This window comes from Danio aesculapii, chromosome 8, assembly GCF_903798145.1.
Source record: "Danio aesculapii chromosome 8, fDanAes4.1, whole genome shotgun sequence".
NCBI classification, from domain to species: domain Eukaryota; kingdom Metazoa; phylum Chordata; class Actinopteri; order Cypriniformes; family Danionidae; genus Danio; species Danio aesculapii.
This window is the reverse complement of record NC_079442.1, coordinates 32,580,740-32,608,415: the sequence shown is the minus strand read 5'-3', so window position 1 is coordinate 32,608,415 and position 27,676 is coordinate 32,580,740. Positions and strand designations below refer to the sequence as shown.

General features: G+C 36.6%; 1 protein-coding gene across 6 annotated transcripts in view; it reads left to right on the top strand.

The window, feature by feature from the left end:
* The window catches only part of nfic (nuclear factor I/C), a 242,356-nt gene that overhangs the window by 86,434 nt on the left and 128,246 nt on the right, over positions 1-27,676 (top strand). For all 6 annotated transcript variants that reach the window (XM_056463753.1, XM_056463754.1, XM_056463757.1 and 3 more), the window contains exon 2: positions 9,292-9,823. In XM_056463753.1, the coding sequence (XP_056319728.1) occupies positions 9,292-9,823 (532 nt within the window). The remainder of the gene's footprint in view (positions 1-9,291; positions 9,824-27,676) is intronic.

Sequence of the window (27,676 nt, the reverse complement as noted above, 5' to 3'; positions counted from 1 at the left end):
CCCGACCGCGTCATTTTGGGAAAACTGTCTGGGAAAAGCTCAGCCCTCGGGACACATGCCTGCGACACGCGGAACGACCATAGCAACACTTTTTGTGTGGGTGTGTGTGACCACAACACCCCTATTTTGTCATCATTTGGACTTCTCCGCTCCCTCCCTCATTCCCGCTCTCTCTCACTCTTGGAAAAAGATTTACGCAAAAAAAGAAAGAAAAAAAAAATCACATTCTCTGTTTAAGACATAATAAAGATGGTATCCCAGCAACGGACAGGAATAAAAACACATTTCCCTGAGCTCCGCAATAACAAAATGATTCAATTACTGCATAAATACAGCTGTGCGTGCATGTGTGTGTGTGTGTGTGTGTGTGAGCGGTGAGTTGTCGGCCTGGCTTTTTCAGGACACTCCAGTGGTCACCGTTTCCCCTCATGCTATCGCTGCCGTACCGTCAGATCAAAGATGCTCGGTTCATCTGCCATAATGAAGCCATTCATCAGCCGTGTTTATCAATAACATTCTCATCCTTAATGTGCACACGAGATGCAGTCAAATCGCTCTTCTCAGGCTGATTGTAGTAAAAACAGAGCGTCCCGTTGGAGAGCGTCCAGGCCTAATATGGAAAAAGACAGAGAAGGCAGGAGAGGGAAAGAAGGAGAGAGAAAGAGAAAGGCAGTATATGCCTCTCAGTTCTCCACTAAACGCCTTCGCGTTGGTGTTGTAAATGATGTAGCAGTGAAGCGGAGGGTTTAAAAAGATGTAGTTTTAGGTTAGAGCGGTATTCTGCTGTAGCGTGTTGAGCTGTGGTGTTTATGTGGAAGACCATATTGCAATACCATATTGCAATGTGTGTTTGTGTGTGTGTGTATATATGTATATATATATATATATATATATATATATATATATATATATATATATATATATATATATATATATATATACACACAGTTGAAGTCAAAATTATTAGCGTCCCTTTAAATTTTTTTTTAAATATATCCCAAATTATGCCTAACAGAGCAAGGAAATTTTCACAGTATGTCTGATAATATTTTTTTCTTCTGTAGAAAGTCTTATTTGTTTTATTTTGGCTAGAATAAAAGCAGTTTTTAATTTTTTATGAACCATTTTAAGGTCAAAATTATTAGCCCCTTTAAGCTAATCTTTTTTTTTCGATATAGTCTACAAAACAAACCATCATTATACATATACAATAACTTGCCTAATTACCCTAACCTGCCTAATTAACCTAATTAACCTAGTTAAGCCTTTAAATGTTACTTTAAGCTGTATAGAAGTGTCTTGAAAATTATCTAGTCAAATATTATTTACTGTCATCATGGCAAAGATAAAATAAATCAGTCATTAGAAATGAGTTATTAAAACTATTATGTTTAGAAATGTGTTAAAAAAATCAACACGAAATTAGCAACTTTCTACCTGTGAGACGTGCTATCCACTGCTCCACCGTGACGGTCAAAATGTTTATATATTATTACATTTTTTTTTAAAATCATTTTTAAGTTGGCACTTTTTGTTGCTAAATTCAGTTGGCATGTTTGAGTCTTTTCTTTTTATTTTAATGTGAACGTCAGACCTTTTGTTTTATAGTTATGAAAACCCATATCTTATTTTGCATTTATTAGGTCTTCTTTAATTTATTTAGCATTTAACTTGCTGAATTGTAAAAAAAATAATATTACATACATTTTCTTAAGTAATGCATTACTATACAGTACAGCAGTGGTTCCCAAAGTGGGGGTTTGGACCCCCTGGGTGTCGTGGGATAATTACAGGGGGTCGCTTGGTGATTTCCAAAAGTTAAATAAATTTGATTAAACTATTAGAATTAGCATATTTTATCCATAACCCACAGAAGATAAAAATAGTAGTTAATAGTTACATAAAAAACAACAACATACAAATGAAAAGCCATCAGTCTTTCAATTCTTTTTTTCATAGGATTGGAGTGTTTATGTTAGATTAACAGCACAGTAATAGCGTCAGCAGCGGCAGATTAATTTTATAGCACCAGGTTAAACTTTTCCAACACCTTTACAGCAATCAAATTTGTTAAAAATAAAGCCAGGCCTCAACTAAACATTGAGGATGATCTCTGAGTGGCGATCTCCAAAATTAAACCAAGAATAGACTTGTGCTGAAAACATTGTGCCCACCAGTCTCTTTAGCTGAAGTTAATATTAAATTAAACAAATTTATAAATGACTGTAAAAATTATGTTGTTGTTAGACTGTTGCACTTTTTTGTGTTGCCCATGTGCTCGTGTTTATATAGGGCTGTTGTTGTGTGCGCAACATTTGTATATTTATAACCACTTATTTGGGTGGTCACGAGTTACTAGCATTGTTATTTTGGGGGTTGCAGGCTGAAAAGTTTGGGAACCCCTGCAGTACAACACAATACAATGTAATATATGTTACCAATTAAAATTGCAAAAATAATGGAATTTTAAAATAGAATATAATTATATATACTGTCAAGATGGAAATTATTCCTATACCCCTGTAGTATGAACAATTTCAGGCTTGACTTTATGTATAATATATAATGTTTATAATTGATGTAAAACATGGAGAACTTTTTTAAATTAATTAATCTATTTTTATTTATTTTTTAATGTTTTTTAAGAAAATGATTGTTCATCAAGGCGGCATTTATTAAATGTAAAAATGTTAAATTGTTAAATATTTATTACAATTTGAAAAAACTTTTTGTATGTAGTTTCAAATGAAATTATTACTTTAGTCATTATTGCTTTATTACGATTAACATTAATAATAACAATAATTAATATTAGTGTGTTTCTGAAGGATCGTGTGACTCTGAAGACTGGAGTAATGAAGCTGAAAATTCCTTTTTAAATTCACTGGAATAATTGAATAATAAACTACTTTTGAACAGTTATTTTTTACTGCAATAATTTCACATTTTACAATTTGTACTACATTTTTTTTATAAAATAAATGCAGCTTTTGTAAGCAGGAGAAGCTTATTTTAAAACATTTATAAATCCAACTGACCCTAAACTTTTGACCGGTAGTGTATACTATAATGTATGATTTTTTTATTTTCACCTAACTGTATGTATTTTATTTAATAGAATATTTTATTGCTCTGTGGTGCACTGCATTGCAATGCACAGATAGTCCTCCATAACCATGGTATGTATTTTGATGCATTATTCTGCTCAGGACTGTATGGTGACACTAGAGATGCATGCAGAAATTACACAGACATTTCTACATTCCTGTTAGTCCTGGCCTGGATTGGGCCTTATTTGACCCATCTTTTAGCTTTTTTCTCAAGGCTGCAGACTTGAAAAAATGCCCAACAAATGTTTATTTTCGCCAGAGTGGTTGGTATATTTGCTAGTACTGAAGCCAGAGCAGTGAAAGGAGCTCTAAAGAGAAGAAAACACATCCACACACACACACACACACACACACACACACACACACACACACACACACACACACACACGTCTGCAGGGAAACAGGCCCATCTCTAATCCCCCTCTATTCCTCAAATCACCGTTTCCTCCTGGCGTTTCCTTCCTGGAAATCTGCGCCGTCAGGGTGAAAACCGTGTCCAGATTCCACTAAGTTCTCCAGCCAGAATGTCCGTTTGAATATTTATTCAATAGACCCAAATTTAGTTTGGAAAACTATTTTGGGTCAAACTATTTCGGGATGTAACAAAGCTAAACAAAACAACCTTTTACCATTTCACTAAACGCATGCTGTTGAACTTGAGGAGGTAGCAGGTTTTTTTAAGCAGGACATCAGATCTCATTTCTGTTTGTGCAGCTTGCTTGTCTGGATTTTGTCAGACTCTTTCTTTCTTTCTTTCTTTCTTTCTTTCTTTCTTTCTTTCTTTCTTTCTTTCTTTCTTTCTTTCTTTCTTTCTTTTATTTTCTTTCTTTCTTTCTTTCTTTTCTCTCTTTCTTTCCTGTAACTGTTTGGAAAGTTTATTCAGTAAGCGTATCGGTTTTGAGTCGTACAGTGAGTCTCCAGGCCTCCCAATTACTGCTTTCAGCTTCTTCTGGTGCACAAACTTAAATAGCTGGAAATAAAAACATATTATGGCCTGCTGTTGCTATTGGGGTTGAAAAACATGTTCAATTTGGTTTTGTCTTTCAGGCCAGCTCAGCGAGAACACTCTTAAAAGAGGTTTAATACTCTTCTCAACAAGTTCTGAAGCAGCGCAAGGGCACGGCAGTCAGTTTTTGTGTTTCCAGTGATGGAAAAAGTACATATGCAAATACGGGTTCTGTACTTGAAAACTAATTAGACATTCTATCAAAATATGCACTTAAATAACTAAATGCTGCTTCATTTCAAGTGTATTTGTGATTGTGATTATCTATTTTTCAACATCAACATGCATTGGCAATGCAAATGAAGTAGTAAACATGATGGGAGAATAAACTTAGTGAATGGGAAATGCAATTAGAATGGGCTCTAATTTTTTTTTTTTAATTAATTTGAGCAAATAATAATAATGACTTTAAGGCATTTTACCATGATTTACAGAAGGTGAAATTTGTCAGTAGTTTAAAATGTAGTATGGTCATGTGTTCTTTTATTTTTTGAATACAAGGTTAGAAGAAATATGTAGTTAAATGTTTTAATTACATACGAATATATTTGATATCAAATGATGGAGCATTACTTCACACATATTGTCACAAAAGTTATATGTAAAGTCTAAAAATAATTTACTTGCATTTGAAAAGCAAAAAATGCTCACAATAAATCACACACATTAAAAAATACTGTAGTAACTATAGTGTACTTAATACTACAATGTTTTTCAACATGATCCATACTATACTAAGGCACTGAAATAAATCTTTTGTGGTAACTTTGTAGTTACTATGGTAACACAAATACAGTAACAAACAAATAACCCAGTACTGTAGTTTTCTACAACCAAATGGTGTATTATACTACAATACACCACAGAAAACTGTAGTAAATTATATTATTAGTTTAATATTATTATTATTATTATTAGTACTAGTAGTACTAATACCTACTACCTCCGTGGTGGCGGCAAGAACGGCGACAGAGGTAACAAAGTGAAGTGGTGACATCTATACTTACTTAATTTCCATAGAAATTGATTTCAGATTGATTTGTTTATATTTAACACACACAACTGTTCTATTTCACAATGCTACCCCACGTTTATAGCATTCATTGCATTTATTGTTTGCGTCAGAACATACCTAAGGCTCATTTCTGGCTCTTGAGCAGCCCGCTGAGGTCTTGATAGTGGTGTTTAAGGAAGGAGGGTTGTTTTAGGTTAGAAAACAGTAAATGTTCTGGAGTTTCATGGGACAGTTTGAGCTGAGCGGCTGTAGGAGTGTAAAAGCCTTGACCGACGTGAGCTGAAAAACTGGCTTATCGCAAGAGATCCACAGCATGCCGAAGTCACGTCTCATTATGTTCCTTAAAAACCTGCTCACCGCTTGCAGCACAACCAGACCAGGGAGTGCTGTGTATTTTTTCCCCCCCTTTATTTCTCTGTTTGAATTACTGCGGCCAAGCAGCCCTCGGCCATTTTTTCTCTCTGTGGTTGCATTATGCCTAAGCAAAAGTGACACGCTGGTAACTATGTCATGCTATATTGATGCCACAGCTGACATCATTCAGTTTGAGCCTGAGTTTCATTACTTTGCCATAAGTGCAGAGCCCTCCTATTGAACATAACTCCATTCGCATGTGGGGATTTTTTTTTTTTTTTTTGGCTGATGATCATCGCAGAACTGTAAAGCAGCACTCTCATTATGACTGTTTTATGCACACACACGCACAAATGGCCACGGTGGTGCGCGCAGAGCTTGGACTCTTGTTAATGATAATTGATAGATGCGCATGTTTAATGTTCGGTTGGGGTTTGAGTAACATTTATAGCACGGTCTGGTGCTAGTTTAGGGTTTTAGAGATGGTCAAATATGGAAGTAATTAGTCAGACCGAATGAATGCCGCGCTAAACGGTTAAGGGACTGCGGTTCGCAACGTGCCTGGGAGGTACATCTGTGTGTGTTGTTGTTGTTGAAAACTTACCACTGAAAGTGAAAATAGTCAACAAAACATAATTGGATAAATGATGACTGCACATGGGGCTCCGGCGAGAGATGGAAACAATACTGTGGGCGCGATAGAAATCTCTGCACACAATTAGCGTCAGATATAATTGAGATAAAAAAAATAAAATAATAATAATAGTCTGGAATTTACGCATTCTGGTTTGGTTAACAACACTGAACGGGGAAAAACACATACTAATAAATACAGTAAAGAGTAAAGATGATTCATTTGCCCTTTGCACTTCAGTTGAACTGCAGACGTGGCTTTTGCTCGTCAGAAATAGATTTTGAGCAGTGGAGGACAGTAACTAAGTACAGTGCTCAGCATATATGAGTACACCTCTCACAAATCTCTCTTTTAAATTCATATTTTTATGGAATTTTTAGGAATCTATACAAAATTTTATTTGTGCATACATATTAGGTTAGTCAGTTCTGAAGCCAAATCTGTAGCTAATCTAACAAAATAATTTACGATAACAGTCCAAAAACTAGTACATCCAAATTTATATGTTATAGAAAAATATTAAATACAATTTTTAAAAAGAGGAAAAATCAAGAGAAACAAAAAAATGGAAAAGTTTAGTTGAAATTTTGTTGGTTATACTTTTTTTTGGAATATTTAGCTTGAATTTAATTGTATTATCTTTCAATTTCTAAATATGTTTGTTGACTAAAATATTATTTTAATAAATATCTGTTTAATAAATCTGTTTTGTTTAAATGCACCAAAATATATTGCCAATGTTCACTGAGAAACAGATTAAAAAAAAATAATGTGCACAATTATGCTGAGCGCACTGTATTTTCACTTCTACTGTGCATTTTTTAAAGTATCTGTGATTGTTTATTTTAGAAAACCTTTATGAATGGGCTGAATCTTATCTGTTTTTTGTTATATGGTTCACAGATTACACCGAACTGTTTGTGAACTGAGTCAACAACTCATCAATTCAAATGATCAAGTCAGAGTGAATCTAAAGTCAACCGCTTGCTGATTCAAATGATCCAATAAGAGCAAGCTTTTAGTAAAACGACTCAGTAATTCTGTCCAGAGCAAGTGTACATTCAAGAGCTCACTCATTCAAAAGACCTTGCAGAACAATTCTCTAGAAAATCATTCACTGAATTTACAAACAGAATCAAAATGAGTTAAAAATCCTCTCGGCTTGAGTGTCCGTGTCTAATGGAATAAAAACCTAAACATTTACTAATGCTGTCATTTTGTCATTGATCTATCTTTTTATATTGTGATTTCAAAGAAATAATCATTAGAATATTAAGTAAAGAGAATGTTCCATGTAAATTTATGTGGAATTTATGTAAATTCCACTGTAAATATATCAAAGCAAAATTTTTTTCAGTAATATTCATTGCTAAGAGCTTAATTTGGACAACTCTAGAGGTGATTTTCTCAATATTTATATTTTTGAACTCTCAGATTCCAGATTTTCAGATAGCTGTCTCTCAGATATTGTCCAATCCTAACAAACCATACATCAATAGAAAGCGTATTTATACAGCTTTGAAGTGATGTGGAAATGTCAGTTTCAGTAAAGGATAAAGTTACATGACTGGTTTGGTGTTCCATGGTCACGTTGACAGTTTTGTTTAGTTACATACTGGGCTGTATAATACATTTTGCTATTCTCACTTGTTTGCACACTTGAAATTATCATTAATTAGTGTACATTCAAAAAATATTACTGCTGCTTGTTCAAACTACCTGTTTGAAATGAGCTGAAACAACACAATTCTTGTCATTTCTTAAGCCAAGTTATTTGTTTTATTTTAGTCCACTTAAATTTGAAAACCATTAACTTAAGCGTTTTGTGTTGGGACAACATGAAGAAATTGTGTCCAACTACCTGGTTAGGGGATTTAGTGTAGTTCCCAACATTCTTTGCATGGGATTGAATTAAGAGAGGGAAATGTTGACAATAAAAGTAATTTTATGTGTTTAAAGTTAATAGAAAGACTTGTTAGAGTTTAATCTACACTTTAGTGTGAAGATTTCTAAGATTTTCATGTAATCTACCTAAAATTAGTTCTAAGATCAGTGTCAATCAACTGTATTTGTAACTCATGAAATATGCTTAAAAAATGGCTATTAGTTCATTTAGGATAACTTCAAGAGACTTCGAAATGCACGATATATAATATACATAAATGATATTGTCAGACCTTTGAGTTTAAGTTAAATAAAAATACAAATGTATTTAAACTAAGGATGTCCAGATGCGATCACGTGGTTGTAAATCGGACCCGATCACAGGATGTCAGACTCGATCTTAATTGGATGTTACCTCCCAATCAGGACTCAGCGCGAGTATGTCTGCGACCTGGAGGTATTTTAAAGATGATTACGACAACAGCCATAGGAAACTGTGAGATATGTAAACTTGGCGTTACCTGCCGGCTATTTTAAGATAAAGTGCTATTTCTTTTTATATATTCGATCTTTTTATTTTTACTGTCGTACTAAACTCCAAACGTGAAGAATTCATGTTATTTATTACTTGATTGTTCAAGCTACCTCACAGAAGTACTCTGTTTTTTAACTGAGTTGTTGAATGTTAAAATAAGTAGAATTAAATAACATAGGGAACATCCTGGATCTGTTTTTTTCCTCTCATTTATTCCTTTTTTTTAAATATATATATATATTTTAGAAGTATCAGATCAGTATATCGGTATCAGTAGGTACTTGAAATCAAATGACTCGAACTCTGACTCGAGGGCAAAAAACCTGATCGGGACATCCCTAATTTAAACCTTTATTTGATCAAATCATGTTGGACCACTTCAATTACATTTAATTGTGTAAATAGTTTTTTTTTAGTTGGTGCTAAACAAATTTATTGGATGGAAATCTTGCCCTCAGCTGAGTTTTTTTTCTGTGTGTATGACAAGTTTTTGTAATAAAGTTAAACTTTAGTTTTTGCTAAATAAATATTCATCTTTTCATTTTTAATACCTAATTACTTAATAAAATGCAACAAAATTTAAACTTAATAAAACTTAAATAAAATGATAAAAGAGAAAATCAGAACTTTGTACTCCTGGAGTTGTATTTAGCAATTTTATTTAGGTGCTTGATTCGTGTTCTTCATCCACCGCTGATTTCGAGTAAACACAATGAATAACTCATCTGTTGTTCTCTTTTGTTTTTCCCCCAGGATGAATTCCATCCGTTCATCGAGGCGCTGCTGCCGCACGTGCGTGCCTTCGCCTACACCTGGTTCAACCTGCAGGCCCGCAAGCGCAAGTATTTCAAAAAGCACGAGAAGCGAATGACCAAGGATGAGGAACGCGCGGTCAAGGATGAGCTTTTGGGCGAGAAGCCCGAAGTCAAACAGAAGTGGGCGTCGCGTCTTCTTGCAAAGCTTCGTAAAGACATCCGGCCGGAGTGTCGAGAGGACTTTGTGCTGTCCATAACAGGGAAGAAGCCTCCATGTTGCGTCCTCTCGAACCCAGACCAGAAGGGCAAAATGAGGCGCATTGACTGTCTGCGGCAGGCGGATAAAGTTTGGCGTCTGGACCTGGTGATGGTGATCCTGTTCAAGGGCATCCCGCTCGAGAGCACAGACGGGGAGCGACTGGTCAAAGGTGGCCAGTGCTCCAACCCCATCCTCTGTGTCCAGCCTCATCACATCAGCGTGTCCGTCAAAGAGCTAGACCTCTACCTCGCATACTTCGTGCAGGAGAGAGGTGAGTTTGCTAACATTTTGTTTATTAGTGCATGTGAATGAATCCTCGCCCATTCAGGGAGTGGATAATTCTGGGAACTACACTGCCGCTCAACCCTTGATGGTAGTACTAGGAAGTCATATTGTGCAAAGGTACAGAGAAACCAAGGCTTGCGGAGCATCCGTGTGGCGTAAATCATAGAAAGATGCTCTGGCTCGTTCTTCTGAGAAACTGTTGACTCATCATCCTGTGCTGCTCGGTACCAGGAGCGCCCAATTTTGAGTGCAGCTTTTGCATGCAGGCCTCACGACACACCGCACTTGTCTGTGTTTTCAAACCAGAACTGCGCTGTCAACAATCACAGACGTTGGTTTTTAACCAAAGAGACAGGAAGAAAGGGAGTTTAAAATGTAAACAAAGCTGACAGTGAAAATCATTTAAAGTCTAACAGGTGGAAAGATGTGCTTGAGTTTATTAATGTTTGCCAGATAAGAGGAACTTTAATGAAGGCAGTTGGGGTACATTTGACTGGTGTAGCATGTAACTCTGCATTTGTCATCTATGAACTCCAATCTTTGACTTAAGGCTCTAGTATTTAAAGCACAGGTGTTAGACTCAACTCCTGGAGGGCCTCAGTTTGGCTTTAACTAGGCCTGTCACAATAATCAATATAGCGACTTATCGCAGAACACATGGACATGACCTCAATCTTTTTTGGTGATGCAATATATATCGCCCATACTTAAAAACCAATTCTAGCCACATTTTAGCTGATTGTGCAACATCTCTATCTCTATTGGAGCTTTCAGTGTCAGTATGGTTAAAACACACTATAGCATTTACTATAAATTACTATAGTATATTTGCATGTAGGTGTCTCACAGCTGAAAATAGATCTGGCTGCAGATATGGCAGCCTCTGTTGCTCTTTACCTTGCTCTTTTTTGTTAACATTTATTATTTTTTATTTAGCATGTGCGTATTCACATTCTGATTCCAATGCCTCATTATTATATTGTTAAAATGACTATAATTCAATGAAATACTCTTAAGAATAAAATATGATGTGTTCTTTGGAAGAGTGTACAGTACTTGCATTGTGATGATATTTAATATTGTCATTAAACTGACATTATATAATGCGTGGCATAAAATGGTCTTAAAGGGACAATAATATCTTAATATTTTTGGTTGCAATATATCATACAACAAAAAAAGATATTGTAACAGGCCTAGATTTAACCCTAATTAAACACTCCTGATCCAAGTACTCGAGTTCTTCAGACTTGTTTGAAACCTACAGGTAAATGTGTTGAAGCAGGGTTGGACCTAAACTCTGATTTAAAGGACAATCAGCAAATATTGTCAGTCAAAAAATTGGGGTCAATAAATTTTTTATATACAGTATATAGATTCATACTTTTAATTACCAAAGTGACCGTATATAGTAATATAGTAACAAAATAAATGGGAAATAAATGCTGTTTTTAAAACTTTCTATAATTTAAAATCCTGAAAAACTGTTTTCACAAAAAAAGGGCGGCACGGTGGCTCAGTGGTTAGCACTGTCACCTCACAGCAAGAAGGTCACTGGTTCAAACCCCGGCTGGGTAAGTTGGCGTTTCTGTGTGGAGTTTACGTCTTCTCTCCGTGTTGGCGTGGGTTTCCTCTGCGTGCTCCGGTTTCCCCCACAGTCCAATGACGTGCTATAGGTGAATTGAATCAGCTAAATTGGCCGTAGTGTATGTGTGTGAATGCGAGGGTGTATAGGTGTTTCCCAGTGCTGGGTTGCGGCTTGAAGGGCATCCACTGTGTAAAACATATTCTGGATAAATTGGCGGTTCATTCCGCTGTGGCGACCCCTGATAAATAAAGGGATTAAGCTGAAGGAAATAAAAAATAATAATGTGCACAACTGTTTTTAATGTTAATAATAATAAAAAATACATATATGCAATTAGTACAATGCAATGATTTCATAACAATTAAGTATTATTATCTATTGAAGGTAAAGGAACTCCTTCAGACACATTTAAAAATCCTACTGACCCCAATTTAGTTTTTTTGCCAGTCAACAAAATGGAAAGCTTGTGGTGTAATTATCCGTAAATCAAACTCCACCCACAGGTCAACTTAAACTGATAACCAATAAACAGTGATTCATTAACATAGAAAATTAGTCAGAATGACGATTCGATTCTGGCAGTTGAACAACCTAATCAACAAGCATGTTTACCATAGGTCTCTCTAACTCAATTCCATGCGTCTCATTTCTGCCCTTCTTTAGCTTCCGTTGTATATGATCCTTTAAGTGTTTTCCGTTAGTTCTTTAGAAAACCAAAGAATGAGTCAGCGTAATATTTTGTGGTAATTAACAGCATGCTGTAGACAATATCTACAGTCACTATGTAGACCTTGTGATTGGACTTTTTACATTAAAAAATGGTTAACACAGTCACACTAATTCAGATATGATTCTGTAGTAGTAAACCATGACCAGTCTCTGTGACACATTGGTGAATGTTTGTAAGCTTAGCATGTGCAGTGCTTAATAGTTCAGTTGAGTGGTCAACACGACCGGATGATGGAGTGTGTGTGTGTGTGTGTGTGTGTGTGTGTGTGTGTGTGCGTTTAGTGCAGCAGCAGTCAGAGTGACTCAGCTTTCTGAGTATGCGTGAATAATGCGATATCATCTCTCAAATTCTTCTGTACTAGATTCTGTGTTAAAAACCTTTTTATTAAGATCTTATTGTTCTTTCTTCTCATTTCTCTTTATACTGAAACATTATGAGTATTTGTGTGTGCACCTGAGGGTGTGTTTACACTTGGCAGGTTTGATTCAAATGATCTCTGGTGCGATTTTTGTAAATGCGATCATCTGAGTGAGTGTGAACGCAAGTGAAGTGACATTTTTCAGTCTTGGTCGACTTCTAAATGAGCTCTGGTGTGGAAAAATCCTCTAAAATTTGAATCATGGACCCTAAAATGGACCAAAAACAGGACTTGATGTCACATAAAGAGGACAGAATGCTTTTCTCATCATGTTTGTGATGTTGTTCAATACAGGCGTCGGAAATTCATCTCGTTTGTGTGTGTGACTGAGGATTTCCTGGGGCTGTTTTGACTTCTTCACACATTTTATAAGCTCTTCTTCACTAGCTCACACCTGAAATGTTTATATCACGTGTATTCACATATAAGCATGTTTTGTCTAGCAGCACACAGCATTGTTTTGGATATTCAGATGCTAAGTCAATGCCAAGCAGACCAGTGACCAAATGCATCTTTTGCTTTTTTTTAAACAAACTACACAGCCTTTAATATATGCACAGCAATCACATTAAACAAACCTCTTGATGCAGTTAGTTAGGGTCCTCGAATCTGAGACTTTTGAAACTTTATGTTTTATCATGGCAGCACAGTGGCTCAGTGGTCAGCATTGTCGCCTCACTGCAAGAAGGTCGCTGGTTCAAGTCAGTTGGCATTATTGTGTGGAGTTTGCATGTTCTCTCCGTGTTCGTGTGGGTTTCATCCGGGTGCTCTGGTTTCCCTCACAGTATAAAGACATGCGCTAAAGGTAAATTGGATGGACGAAATTGGCCGCAGTGTATGAGTGCGTGTGTATGGGGGTTTCCCAGTACTGGGTTGTGGCTGGACGGGCATCTGCTGCGTAAAACATATGCCGGAATAGTCAGCTGCTCATTCCGCTGTGGTGACCCCTGATAATAAGGGACTAAGGGTGTTTTCACATCTGCCTTATTTAGTTTGGTTGAATCGCACAACAGTTCTTTTTCCCACTTGGTTTAGTTTGTTTGGGGAGGTGTGAATGTAGTAAAAGTGTACCGAGATCTCCTTGAAGTGGTGGTCTCGGTAAGCTTTAAAATGAACCCTGGAGTGGTTTGTTTGTTATGTGAACATGATCCGAACTAAAACAGACCCAATCGCAAAAAGTACTGCACCTTTTTGGGCTAATCCAGCTACCGTAGTCTGATGCGCTGTGCAGTTGTTGTTTTTTTTTTTGTTTTTTTTGAACTCTTCCAAAAAGTGTTGATAAATGAAACTGAAGGTGTGTCCCAAATCACGTACTCACCATGAATTCACACAGGGCTTCAGTGTCAACTCTTGACCGAGGGCGTGTCTGTTGGGGCTGATGTGCTCGTCATAGCAGCGTCAGCCAATGAAATGAGTCCACAATCGGCTACTATTTGAGCTAGGCTATTTGCATAAATCGATCTGATTTGCTGACACCTCTGTTGGCATTTGAAAAATTGAGAAATCCCCAACTTCTGCAGCGAGCAACGCCGCTAAAGCAGCACCAATGAACCCACAATTCAGTTCAGTCTTGACGCTGACACCCCGTGTGAATGGGGCGCTATGCATTATTCGGCGCCATTTTGTTGTGTAAATAGTGTAAGTAGTGAAACATTTATTTTATGGTAGACCGTGGTAAACCTTAAAAACGGTTATCGTCCCATGCCTAGTTATCAGTGTTTATCAGTTATCGATACTCTGTGCTGGAAACCATGATACATTTGCCAGTCTTCTGTGATGAAGAGACAGTTCTAAAGAGAATCATTTATGTGAAATGAAGTTCTTTTGAATCACGCCACTTTGACTGTTACTTTTGATCAAGGGAATGCATCCTCCCTTAATAAGTCAACTCATTTCTTTTTAAAAGTCTTGTGCAAGAAACTAGTTTAATAAACTCAAAGTTTACTTTTCTTGATCTATCCCCTTAAACAATGTCACATCATCAGCCCAAGTGTTGCAGAAAAGTAATGCTGGTTAACAATTGTTAGTCCACTACTGCAGCCTGCATTTTTCCTTTCTTTTTTCCCGCCCTTTTGTCTCTCCGCCCCCCTCCAGGCGACCTTCACCCTCAGTCGTCTGGGTCAGGCAGGCAGCCCGCGTGTCACCTGACCTGCCTAATAGCCTACAAACTCCTTGCTGTAAACAGTCCGATAAGGAGCTGCGTCCGTTCGCCTACAAACGGCAGCAGCGCAGAGAGAAAGAGAGGGAGAGAAGCAAAGGAAAAGGAGTGTCTGAGAAAGACAAGAGTGAAAGAGCCCTACAGTCAGCATTTGCGCTTAAAGGCACAGGGCCATCTTTCAGTCGTGAGGCATGCTCAAATTCCCTTCATCTCGATCGAGTTGAACAGGGCCGGCAGTGTTTCTGCAGTGGCAGCTGTGTGTGTTTGTGTGTGCGCTCAAACTTTGTTTCAGTGTCTTTGCTAATGGAGCGAAGAGCAGGGTGGGGCGAGGGTCCCGTATGGCGGCCAGATCGAGAAGCACTGGCCATTCCTCTTACTGCCCTCCTTCTCTCGCTCAACAGGCAAACCACAAGTCTCTCTGGGTGAAACGACTCCCTCGAAAGATGATCAAATTAATTACATTTTTGAAAGATTAGCCTAGCGGCCTCATTAGAGCTGTACGATTTATCTAGCTCTTCGTTTCCACCCCCATATCGGGTTCCAGCTGGGTCACATGACCTGGCTCGTGCCCCAGTCCTCTTCTGATCTTTTTTTATAACTCTCAAGCTCTGAAGCTTTTTTTTTTTTTGCCTTGGACAATAAATATTACGCTTGTCAAAACAAACAGGATGGTGGTTTTGACCGAACCGAAGTTTGGTGGCACTGGAGAGGCGTCTGTGCCAGAGATCAAGTTAAATGCAGCGGCTCGCTTTCCATTCGTTTCATATGTGGAAATGCACTGTAAGTTTAGCCAAGCAGGAAGATGCAGCACACACACATGCGCACACGTACGCACACACACATGTTCAGTAAACACAGAGAAGCTGGAATGCGCTCCAGAGCTCTGGCAGCGGAAATTTGGGAGGGGTGGGAGAAAGGGGGTCAGCTCAGGTCAAGTTCACAGCGCTGTCGGCCTCCAACAGGGGGAGGTGTTCGGTGGCGCTTATCTTCTTAAAGGGCCAGCACACGCTTCAGCAAAGCAGCACATGCTGGGGTTTAATAGGAGGATCTCTAAATGTTTTGACATTTTATGTATTTTATTATTATAGAAAATTGTTATTGTAGATCAACATTAATTGATGATACGTTATATAGACAGTTAAATATTGTATATAATTAAAGCTGTTGCTGTGGGGACTGAAGGGTGTTATACATTAAGTGGATTTAAGAAAGAGTTAAATTTCCATTCAAGTTAAAACGTTAAAGTTTAATTAGACAAGAGTTAAAAAGCCATTTCATAACAAATTTAGCTGTTTTATAAAAATAAATCTATATTAAAATACAAATAAGAGATAAAATAAATGTAAAAGTGATCAAATAAATTTGTCTAAACAAATTGGCATCGGAATTCGAAATGCAAATTCATTTATACATCACACAAATCAGGTCTGTTTATTTTATTGATTTATTTTAACATGGACAGTGTTAGTTCAACAGTAAAAGCTGTAAAAAACCAGAGTTAGCCCTAAGGACTCATGTCAGATTTTAAAAAGGCAACATAAAATGTCAAATACATTTGCATTGTATTTTACTTTTAAAATGTCAAGATTTAACAATCAAGTTAAGTAGTTTAAATAACAGCATATTTATGTCTTTGTTTAGCATTCCTATCTGAAAGCGGAGAAATATAATATAACATTTTTAGCTATAAAAGATGATTGTTGATTACATAATTATAATAATAATTCCTTACATTTATATAGCTATTTTCTGGACACTCAAAGCGTCTTACATAATTTTTTTGGGGGGGGGAATCTCCTCATCCACCACCAGTGTGCAGTATCCACCTGGATGACTTGACGGCAGCCATATTGCTCCAGACCGCACACCAGCACAACAGGAGACAGAGTGATGAAGCCAATTATGATATAGAAATGGTTAGGAGGCCATGATGGACAGAGGCCAGTGGGCAAATTTGGCCAGGATTCCGGAGTTAAACGAAGGACATCCTTGGATTTTTAATGATCACAGAGAGTCAGGACCTCAGCATCTCATCCGAAAGACGGCACTCACTGAGCAGTATAGAGTCCTCTTCACTATACTAGGGCATTAGGACCCACATAGACTGCAGGTTGAGCGCCCCCTGCTGGCCTCACTAGCACCACTTCCAACAGCAACCTAGCTTTCCCATGTGGGCCCCGATCCAGGTACTGACCAGGCGCAGCCCTGCTTCGCTTCAGTGGGCGACCATGTGAGAGTTGCAGAGAGCTAGCTGCCAGCATCTCTACGTAGGCCATCTCAGTTATTCGACACTGATTAGTGCATATGAATCTGTGTGTGGGTGTGTGTGTGTGTGTGTGTTGTAAAATAATTAAAAACATTATAAAAACATCAAAATACAAAAACATGACATAGAGATAGTACATGGTTTCCGCTACATTCATTCTTCCATGGTGGGGCGCCACACCAAAATTCACCCTGCCACTGCTACATTACAGCTTCTCATTCAAAACATTCAGTCGTTTTTTTTTTAAATAGCGGGTTATAATCGCACCAAAACATATTAAAAGGTGAGTGGATTATAACAGCGCAAACTTCTCTGTAATCGTAGTAATGCTGTGCGTTATTTATTTAAGGTGACATGCTGAGGTGACTGACAGGTGCGCGATGCGTGAGGCTAGCAAACACAATGTAGCTTTCAGTTATGACGAACACCGTTTCCATAATTATATTTTCTAGATAAAGGTCTATGGCTCTGCATATAGTGAATTTATCTTGCTGGAGTTTATAGCCATTTCACTTTACTTCAGGACGCATTAGTGCTTCTCTGTAGGTCAATTGGAGACATTCATAAATATTCCTAGCATATTTAATAAATGCTGAGACATACTTGTTACATAAACGCACTAAATAGCACTTCAGCAGCGTTTATTTGAGAGCGCATAAGAAAAGCTGCACTTGAGCAGCATATAATTGAGGGTGTGCAAGAAGTTTTGTGCACGATCAGAGGAAATCAGCGTGCAAGCAAAGAGAGCCGCATGCTCGTATTACATGAATGCGATCTCGACTTGTAATACTGCGCTCACAACATTTGTCATTGAAGTAACGTCACAGATAGTTGACAGATCAGTGTAAAAGGCCCAACAGAGTCTACTGCCACAGCTGGAAAAAATCCTAGAGGAAACGCTGCAGTATTATATAAAATCTGGAATATAAAATCTACTTTAATAACAGAAATACACACATGCTAATTGTATGCATGGTGATCAAATATATTTTATGTAAACCCAATAAGGAAGATTTCAGATTAAGCTCTGCATTTGTAGGTAATCAAGTAAGTACATTTGTGAAGCTAGATATGTGAAAACTTGTGCACATTCTTAAAAACAAAGCTCTTATGGACCTCTGGATCTCACTGTACGTATGGCAGAGATATAGCTCTACAATAAGACTGACAGTCAGAGGTTTGATTTCCTGACACAAAACACGATGTGCTCACTTGTGGCTGAAGCTTGCGGGTCGAAACATCAAAGTGTTTCAGCGCCACAGAACTTTCTTTTCACACTTTCCTGATTCTTCAGGTGTTTTGGTGAAAGCAGCTATTTACAGTAAATATCTCTCGCCTGCTTTCTGAGAGAGAGAGAGAGAGAGAGAGAGAGATAGAGCAGTCTTTTTGAAAGGAATCTGACAGGCTGCCTCTCTGTCTGAGGAGAGAAATCCATCGAGCTGGAATATGTTGATGTTCGGTAAAGTAATGGAGCTTTGATTCCTCGGTGTTTTCAGTTATGTCAGCTTTTGACACTTTCTGTGCACAGCTAAACGCTTGCTCAGATGTATGAGAGGCCTATTGATGTCACTGTGGCACATGCTGGAAGCACTGTGAAGAGATACACACTATGGTAATACTGTTTCTTTACAGTACAACTTCTCACATCTTGGCAGAGTTGTGTTTATTATTTTGCACACCCTTTTTTTCCACGTCACTTGCATGATATGTGAGAACATCAGCTAGCATTTCTTTAAAAAAGAGATGGAATCTTAAGATAATATGGCACAAAAATATTCAGTTTCATTATGTGAAATACAAAATACATGTACTAAATTAGCTTTGTTAAGCAATACACACACATATACACTTCCACATGTGGTTTAGAAGGACTCTTTACAGGTGTAATAAATTTTATATTGTTAAAAAAGCTTATTATTTGGCAAAATTTGAATGTCAAAAGGCCACTTTAAGTATGATTTTTTATATTTTTTTTAAATTACAAAGACACAAGGCATGTCCACCTAAATCAACTTAACAGTGTAATACCCATATCACATAATTAATATGGCTATTATTATGATTCATTAAAAAAAACTTAAGATAGTTATGGTGAATATTGTTATAATTATGTATGAAACATGAAGATAATTATCCCAGCAGACACACAACGTCACAAGATGTTAATATTAGGTTAGATTTAGGTCGCCAGCATCTAAGGACAACGTTGTTTTGATGTCCAATAACGACGTGAAATTATATTTTGTAGATTTTAGGTTGTGTTGGAAAGTGACCAAAATCCAATGTCAAGCCAACATCTTAAACCAACGTCATATTGATGTCAAATACTGACATTTATTCGTCAGGTATGGTAACCAAAACCTAACGTCTGATAGACGTCATATTGCTAAAGGCTGATTTATACTTCTGTGCCAAGTGCACATGTATGGTCTGAGACAGCCTTCGCGCGATCGCATAGCCCTCGCCATAGCTGACGCCGATGCAACTGCACAACTTTAAAAAAATTTAACTATACGTCGTAACAACACGCAGCATAACCTTTGTGATTGGTTGGCTTGGTAGCTGTGCAGAGTGTGGGCAGAGCTGAGAGCTGCAAGCCCGATGGAGCAAGTGTTTACAAGTGTCGAGTCCTGTGAAGGCGCTCCAGATAGAAACTGTTGTTTTGTGTTTAGCTTATGATTAATGTTGTTGCACGTCGGCCCGTTCCCGCCTCTGAATGAGCGAGTTTTAGCTACTTGTACATTAAAGTAGCGTTCAGAAAAAACAAAATGCCTGCGAAGAAACAGAGGAGTAACATAAAAATCTCACTGCCAGCTAGCGTTTCGGAAGTGTTATTGCAAAGCAACACAAACAGCACGCAGAAGTATAAATGCACAGCTATGCGCAAGGTAGGCACTGTGGGTAACGCAGATTACTCGACGCAAAAGTATAAATTAGTTTTAACGTCCACACAGCATCTACCTGTAACATCATTAGACGTTGATATTTTGTTATTTGAGTTATTTTTTAAGTTGTGTTGGAAAGTAACCAAAATGTAATGTCGGACAGTAGCTGTGTTTCCATCCAAAAATGCGAATGAATTTCATGCGCAAAACTGGATTATTACATAAAAGATGTGCGAATAAAGCAGCGTTTACATCCAACGAGTCAAAGCGAACAAAATCGTCACTTCCTGATTAACTGCCGCCAAATATCAACAGTAAAAACTGAATTTGTTGCAGTAGGAGAAGCTGCGTGAATCTTTTCTTCATTTAATAAATGGCTTGCGCCTCAGAAGGCAATCCTGACACGTAGTGAACTCGTGGTGGCGTTTGAAGGTGTTAGACGCGGAGCACATACGCTCTTGATTCCGGAGGTTCTTAATAATAAAATAACACTAATACTTAAACTGTTACGGCATTTTAGAATGACCAAAACAACATTTCAGATGCTTTACATCCAAGCCTGCTGATTTGTCCATTTATACACATTTTTATCATCTCTTATAACAAAATCACATGATTTTTTTTTTATGTACATACTGAAATTTGTTCGGTAAAAGTGTTTCCATTGTAGTTTATGCACATCTTTTCTTATCGAATAAAAAGTTTATCCTTCTCAGTTATGTGCATACATTTTTTTATGCGCATCTTGACGTTTCCACCAACTGTCTTTGTTTGCACGTCCAAAATGCACATAAAAATAGGTGGATGGAAAGTAGCTATTGTCGTCAGCCTGACGTTGGGTTTGACGTTAACCTGAGTTTCATTTCCAAACAAAATGCAACGTCTGATGTCATATTGATGTCCTGTGCCTGCTGGGATGATTAAATATGAACACACACACACACACACACACACACGCACACACACAGACACACACACACACACACACACACACACATACACACACACACACGCACACACACAAACACACACACACACACACATATATATATATATATATAGCACTATTAAGGTGGTACAACGTACACGTTAACGTCCTTTGCCTGCTAGTGTATGTGTGTGATATGGGTATTCCATTTTTAAGGTGGTTTACATGAACATGCCTTGTGTATTGCTTAACAAACTAATTTAGTACATGTATTTTGTATGTTTTACATAATGAAACTGAATATTTTTTGTGACAATACTAAACATAATGAAACTAGACCTGACACGCACATTGTTATTACAGATCATTATTGTGGTTGCTGTTATTCTTCATATATATATATATAATTATTGATATGCAATCACAGTAATTCTAATAATTATAATTCACATCAGGGCTGTACTGTGATAAATAATAATAAAAAACATTAAGACTTCTTTTCTGATCCACATAATTGAATAAACAGCAGATTTTACAAGTGAAACTGTGCATGAATTCTTAATTTCCATAGTATATTTCATTTCTCTTCCGTAGTTTCATAGTTTCCAAGTCACAGCCTAGAAACAAATGAAATAACCAAGAGAGCTGAGAAAAGGACCACAGCAATATGGACTCAGTGTAATAAAATAAAACAGCATGAGTTTGTATAAAGTCTGAAAATAGATAGATATATGGACAGAGAGAGAGGGAGTGAGGGAGGGATGCATGCATGCAGAGGGAGGTCACAGATGAAAGTCAGAAGCATTGCAGCTCTATGGTAATCAATCTGTCAGATCAATGTGTGGACCAGCCAGACACTATCCAGCTCATAGTGCTGACGGTTCACATCACACACTGACCACACTGGCACAGGGCAACCACAAAAAAAACACACACACACAAAAAAAAACGGCACATCCAAAACGAAGACTTGCCAAGTCCAGACTGTTTGTTTTTGGTTGAGTAAATAAAGTGAGTTATGCTGTTTTAGGAAACTACTGGTCCGTCCAAATTGCGTGATATTTTTGGACTTTCTACCCTCAATCGATCGGTTTCTCGATATTTGATTTCCACACTGTGTGATATATACAAATAAACTATTGTAACTCCATGTTCTAACTCATAAATTTTAGCGACAGGTGATAAGAGGTAACGGTGTCTTCTATCAGCTCAACTTCATATTAAACTGCACCTGATGGTTAGCATGAGCTCATACAGTACTCTTGGTGACCTTGCGTAGCCTGTTTAAGAGAGCGGGTGATAACCAGACGTGGCTCGTCGCTGATTAAACACCGACCGACTGATAACAGCCTCGTGCAGTATACTGTATCTCAAACCGCTGTTTCAGGTCAACGTCATTCCACCATCTGGAGCTCTTAGGGGATGTTTAATAGAGGCCATCTGAACCACAGATCCAATTTAACCCACTGTTGGCTTTGCACAAAGTGGGAAACGTAGCCTTTTTTAATTTTAGGACACAATTTTTTATTTGTTTGATTGTCTTAAAGGTCTTGTGAATTTAAAATAAAGTTTTATAGATGTTAGTAAGAGTATTGTTAGATTTAGAATATTTATAAGCTAATTTGCTCCAAAACAGTAACAAAATTTCACGTTTAGAAGATATGAAAATGGATATTTACATCCGAAGTTTGCAGTTTGTTACTTCCGTCTAAATGGATTAATGCTTTATTTCACGTCACCTCATACTTCAGTTTCTCATTAAATCTTGACCAATCAAATGCTGTCTGGTATCTGACATGCCCCGCCCCTTTCAAGACACTTCTCATTTGTTTTTTATTTGTTGCGCTTGATCTCAACCACTCTCACTGGCAGAGCTGTGAGAAAACAAAACGCTATTGGCTGTTTATTAAAAGGGGGAGGAGCTACGCTATGTCCCACCCTCTCTTCTATTTCTAGTTGAGATTACATGAAACATCAAATAAAAAAATGCACATTTCAAATAGGGCTGGGCGATATCGCAAAATAAATATATCATGAAATCATGTTTCATATCATTCGGTATCGATAATTATTGATTATTTTTTAACAATTCATTTAGGTATATTAAGATTTTTTAACCACTTTATTTTAATTTACCAACATTACTAAGGCAAATCGTTTTTAATTGTCAAAAACAAAAATGTTTAAACTAAATATCTGATCTCTTTAAAATAAAATAAACTATAAGTGTTCAAAAGACTCTTACACTTGATAAATTAAGTGTTACAATTGTGTGCAAAGGTAAAGCGTAAACGCTGAACAATCAAAGCAAACTTTAAGGTGTGAATATTAATGATACAGTAAACCTAATTTCCACATGTGCTGTTATTCTTACCTCAAGTGACAAGCACAAGTGTGTGGTTTCCTTCATCTGCGCTCACCCTCCCCTGCCCGCCATCTTTGCAACCATCAACCGTTTTCTCAGAGGATGACAAACGTGAAAAACCATTGCTGCAGCTTCGATACAAGTTTATGGAGAAAATTAAAAAGCGCTGCATTGTTTGGATGCGCTGTGTTTGGATGCGCTGTGTTTGTGTGAGGTAATTAGTCTGGCATTATTACTGAAATGTGTATTTTCCATACAAAGTGTGAAGCATATTGGTTAGTTCTACTTACATGAATCGCTAAGTGCATGCAGCATTTGGAAAAATTGTGATATTTTCAACTAAGAGCGCCTGGAAAAATGTGTCCGTCATGTGTGCAAGTTGCGCGCCTCCATTGGATATGACAAACTTACACCCTAAGCTTATTGGCTTTGTTTCCAAGGTGCGTGCTCAGCAGCCACATTTTAATAAAACCATAGCGCTTCATACCAAAACTTCATTCCAAACATTTTTTTAATCAATATTGACAATGATGTTCCGTCAATAAATACCGATATCGATTTTATCGCCTAGCCCTAATTTCAAAGCACTTCATGGCACCTTTAAACACTTTTCCTGCCATTTTGACACTGACGCACTTCTGAAATAGCATTTAGTTATATTTATATAAACCATTTAATGCAGCTCAGAGATGGCATGAATGCATTTACACTGCAAATATGCCTGTATACTGTCATTCTAGTGACTGAGATGAGACAGAGCAGGCTAAAAAGGTGCAATAGATGATTGTCTTTAGAAACTATTTTTGTCATGCTGGTTTGAAAGTCTCTCTTGATATCCTAACAGCACACAAAATTTTTTTAATGGTCCAAATGTATTTATATGTATTTTAATATACTGTGGAAGGTGTAGGACCAATAAAAGTTTGTTCAGTCAAAACATTTGGCCTAAAAATTATGATAGGCTGTCCTACCTGCCAATCAAAATATAACAACTGACTTTTACTGTTCACATTTTTCACCTATTACATAAAATAAATAGAAAATATTGTACAGAAAATAATTGTTTACAGTGTAAATATGGGGAAAAAAGCCTGCATGTTTGTGCAAACACTTTATTGATAAACCATTTAACTACATATATACTGCTAAAGCATTTTGTGTCCTCAATTTTACATTAGCTAATAAAACATACGCAGTGAACAGCTTAATACTGTATGTATTACCTGACATTAACAAATATTTTAACAATTAAACAATGTAATAATTCATTGTTAGTTTAAGCTGAAGAAATATAATTTTAGAATAGTTATTTGATAAAATTGTCAGTATATATACTGTATAACATTCTCAGATTTTAGTGTTAGATTATTGTGTAGTGTTTAAGTATTGTATAGTGTTGCTCATCTGTTATAGAGGTTTTATAAAATTATTACTTTTACAATATTATTATTTTTAGAATGATGTAGTTATATAAAATTATCTATACAGATTTTTAAAGATGTTTTGGAGAATTAAAGCATTTTTAGGAGTTAATGTGAACTTTTTCAAGTTCAACTCTACATTTTTGTCTTCCACTGCACCCATTGATGAGCACTTATGTTTGCAGTATGTTCATGCAGGAGTACCGGTCTTGTCCTTGACTTGTCAGGGAGTTTGGGACACATTTTGGTCTGCTTTTTCTAATGAAAGGAAGCCGTTTACATGATACTCTTTGCCTGCGACTCTCTGTCTGCCGCTCAGCCCCTGTAAAGCACTACTAATTGGAGTTTGAGTGTGAGAGAAAGAGAAAGTGTTTGAGGGGTGAACCTCACCGGGAGGCTTGGATTACCAACTCTTTCTATCAGAGAATAGATGGGAATGAAGAATCTGTTTGAAGCTTCCGGCAGACCAAGAGCGAGTATGTTTGTGCGTGTCCTCGAGCCCTATAAAAATTGTTGGTGTGAAATGGCGAAGGCCCAGCTGTTCCAGTGCAGATGGACGACTGCGTTGACTGCGTGTGAAGGAGAACGTCAGTTTTATTTCTCTGCTTCACCACAGCTGCCACTGGACACTACAGACACCTTACAGACACTGTACAAAAATTATATGACAAATGCTATTATGTTACTTTAACTAATATCAATCATATATACAAAGTTAAACTTAATATTTTTAGTCAGTCTGACTGATGCAAGTTGAGACTGTAAAAGTTCCTTTGATTCAGTGTAAAAAATGTAGACAGCAATAATTTTTACAGTGTATTATGTAGCTTACTTAGTCTATCCGGACAAAACGTTTAAATTCCATCATTGTTTACACAAATTTGTAATTTCAGACCTATTTGACTTTTTTTCTTTTGCAAGAATGAAAAAAGATGTTTTTTTTTTTTGTTTTTTTTTTATTTTATATTTAAACTGAAATTCAATAGGGTCCAAAACAACATTACAGTCTGCTGACATTCAGTAGAAAAAATTTCCTTCAAAAAGCTTCTAAAGTAGTAAAAACAACAACAATCAACACAAATAAATAAATAAATAAATAAATAAATAAATGAATGAATAAAAAATAAATGAATAAAAAAATAAATGTGATTAAGCGCACAGATGTTTTTTTTTTATGTACACAGTGACCCGAGTTCAGTTCCCGTCTCGATGTCCCCAATCCTCTCTTTCCAACTCACCTTTCCTGTCATCTGTCTACTGTCCTATCAATAGAAAGCAAAAAAAAATTTGTCGTTATGACTTGATAATAGAATTCCTATATTTTACATTATAACAAAGGATTTGTTAAACCTTTCATATATATATATATATATATATATATATATATATATATATATATATATATATATATATGTTAAAATATTGTTAAGAATTGTCAATTTTTCAATAATTTTTTAAAATTTATATTGGTAATAATTCAAAATAAAAAAATGTAACCTCAAAAAAGTCACGGTGTTATTGTACATGTCCACATTTTCCCTGCTTTTGTTTAAAAAAAATCTGTCCTCATGAAATGTCAAAAACACACTGTGATGCATGTTATGGGCATATCGAGCCAACAGGTGGCGATAATGACACTTTTATACTGAGTTTACATCAAAAGGGGAATTAAGTATATTTCGAATGTAAATTGCATTCTGGTCAGTGCAAACATGAGTACAGAAGCGGATTACCATCCCACAGTTGAACAATGCACGATTCATTTGCTCCGAACATGCAGAATTTGTTGTTGAGAAAACAACGCGCACACTGAGATCATGATTCAATTCAATTCATCTTTATTTCTATAGAGCTTTTACAATGTAGATTGTGTCAAAGCAGCTTAACATAGAAGATCTAGTAAATTGAAATTGAAACTGTGTCAGTCCAGTTTTCAGAGTTTAAGTTCCGTTCAGTTCAGTTCAGTGTGGTTTAATTTTCACTGCTGAAAGTCCAAACACTAAAGAGCAAATCCATCGATTTAGTGTCCACATGACCACACTGTACCCGGAGATTTGGAAACTCTTCACCCTAGCTGGAGTTTTCAGAAAATTGCAGTTTCAGTCACCTGACACCTTGTTTTCGTGTGGACAAACATAGAACAAAGTGCGGTTTTGAAAATACCCGTGTTCGTGTGGGTCTTAGTGTCATTTTTTTAAACAACAAATTAATTTTAAAAACCTCTACCAATTTCCTTTCACTGGCTTTCTTCTTTATAAGAGGCCACCAACAGAATAAACCTATTTTCTTTGGTACATGTTTTACCGCCGGATGCCCTTCCTGCCTCAGCATAGCCCTGAGAGAGCATTACTTTGTGCAAGAAATAATATTATTAAAATAATTAAAATTAATAAAATATAATTATTAATAATAATGTTAAATAAACAACAATTAATTTTAATACGAAATGTAGTCATTATGTGGCAAGTCATGCAGAAGCAACAGTACCACTTTTTTGTTTAAATTTAATTATTTAATTTAATTATTTAAAAAAATCTATAAAAAAAATAATATATACAAATATAATTATTCAAAAAATAAAAAAGTAGAAATATCACACGAATTCATTTTAAAATAGAATAATCAGCAGAAAATAAAAATACAGCAGAAAAATGAATCCTCAATCCAAAATTGGTCGTTATGTAAGAATCTGCTGAAGCTGTATGAAACTGCATCGAAACCGAAATTTTCTACTGAAACCAGCAGGTACATCAAAGCATCGTCTGTGGCACAGATTTGAAAGCTTTTTGATACGTTTTATTGGAATCTCCTTTATTTTGTCGACTCTCAATACGTGTTTAAACTAATGCTTTTGGTGACCACAAATGGGAAATTAAATTGGTATCATTTTCCATCTTGACTCAGAAGAATGCCTGAAATGACGACAGAGGAAGCCGTTTCCCCTGAACAGGAAGTGACACTCTCATTTTTCTTTACCGTCGAAGGCTCTGTTTAAATGTCGTTTCTGAAACTCCATTGCGATAAATGAAACCGGAGAGAGACGCATTTGAACACACATTGACGCAAGTGTCTTTACACTT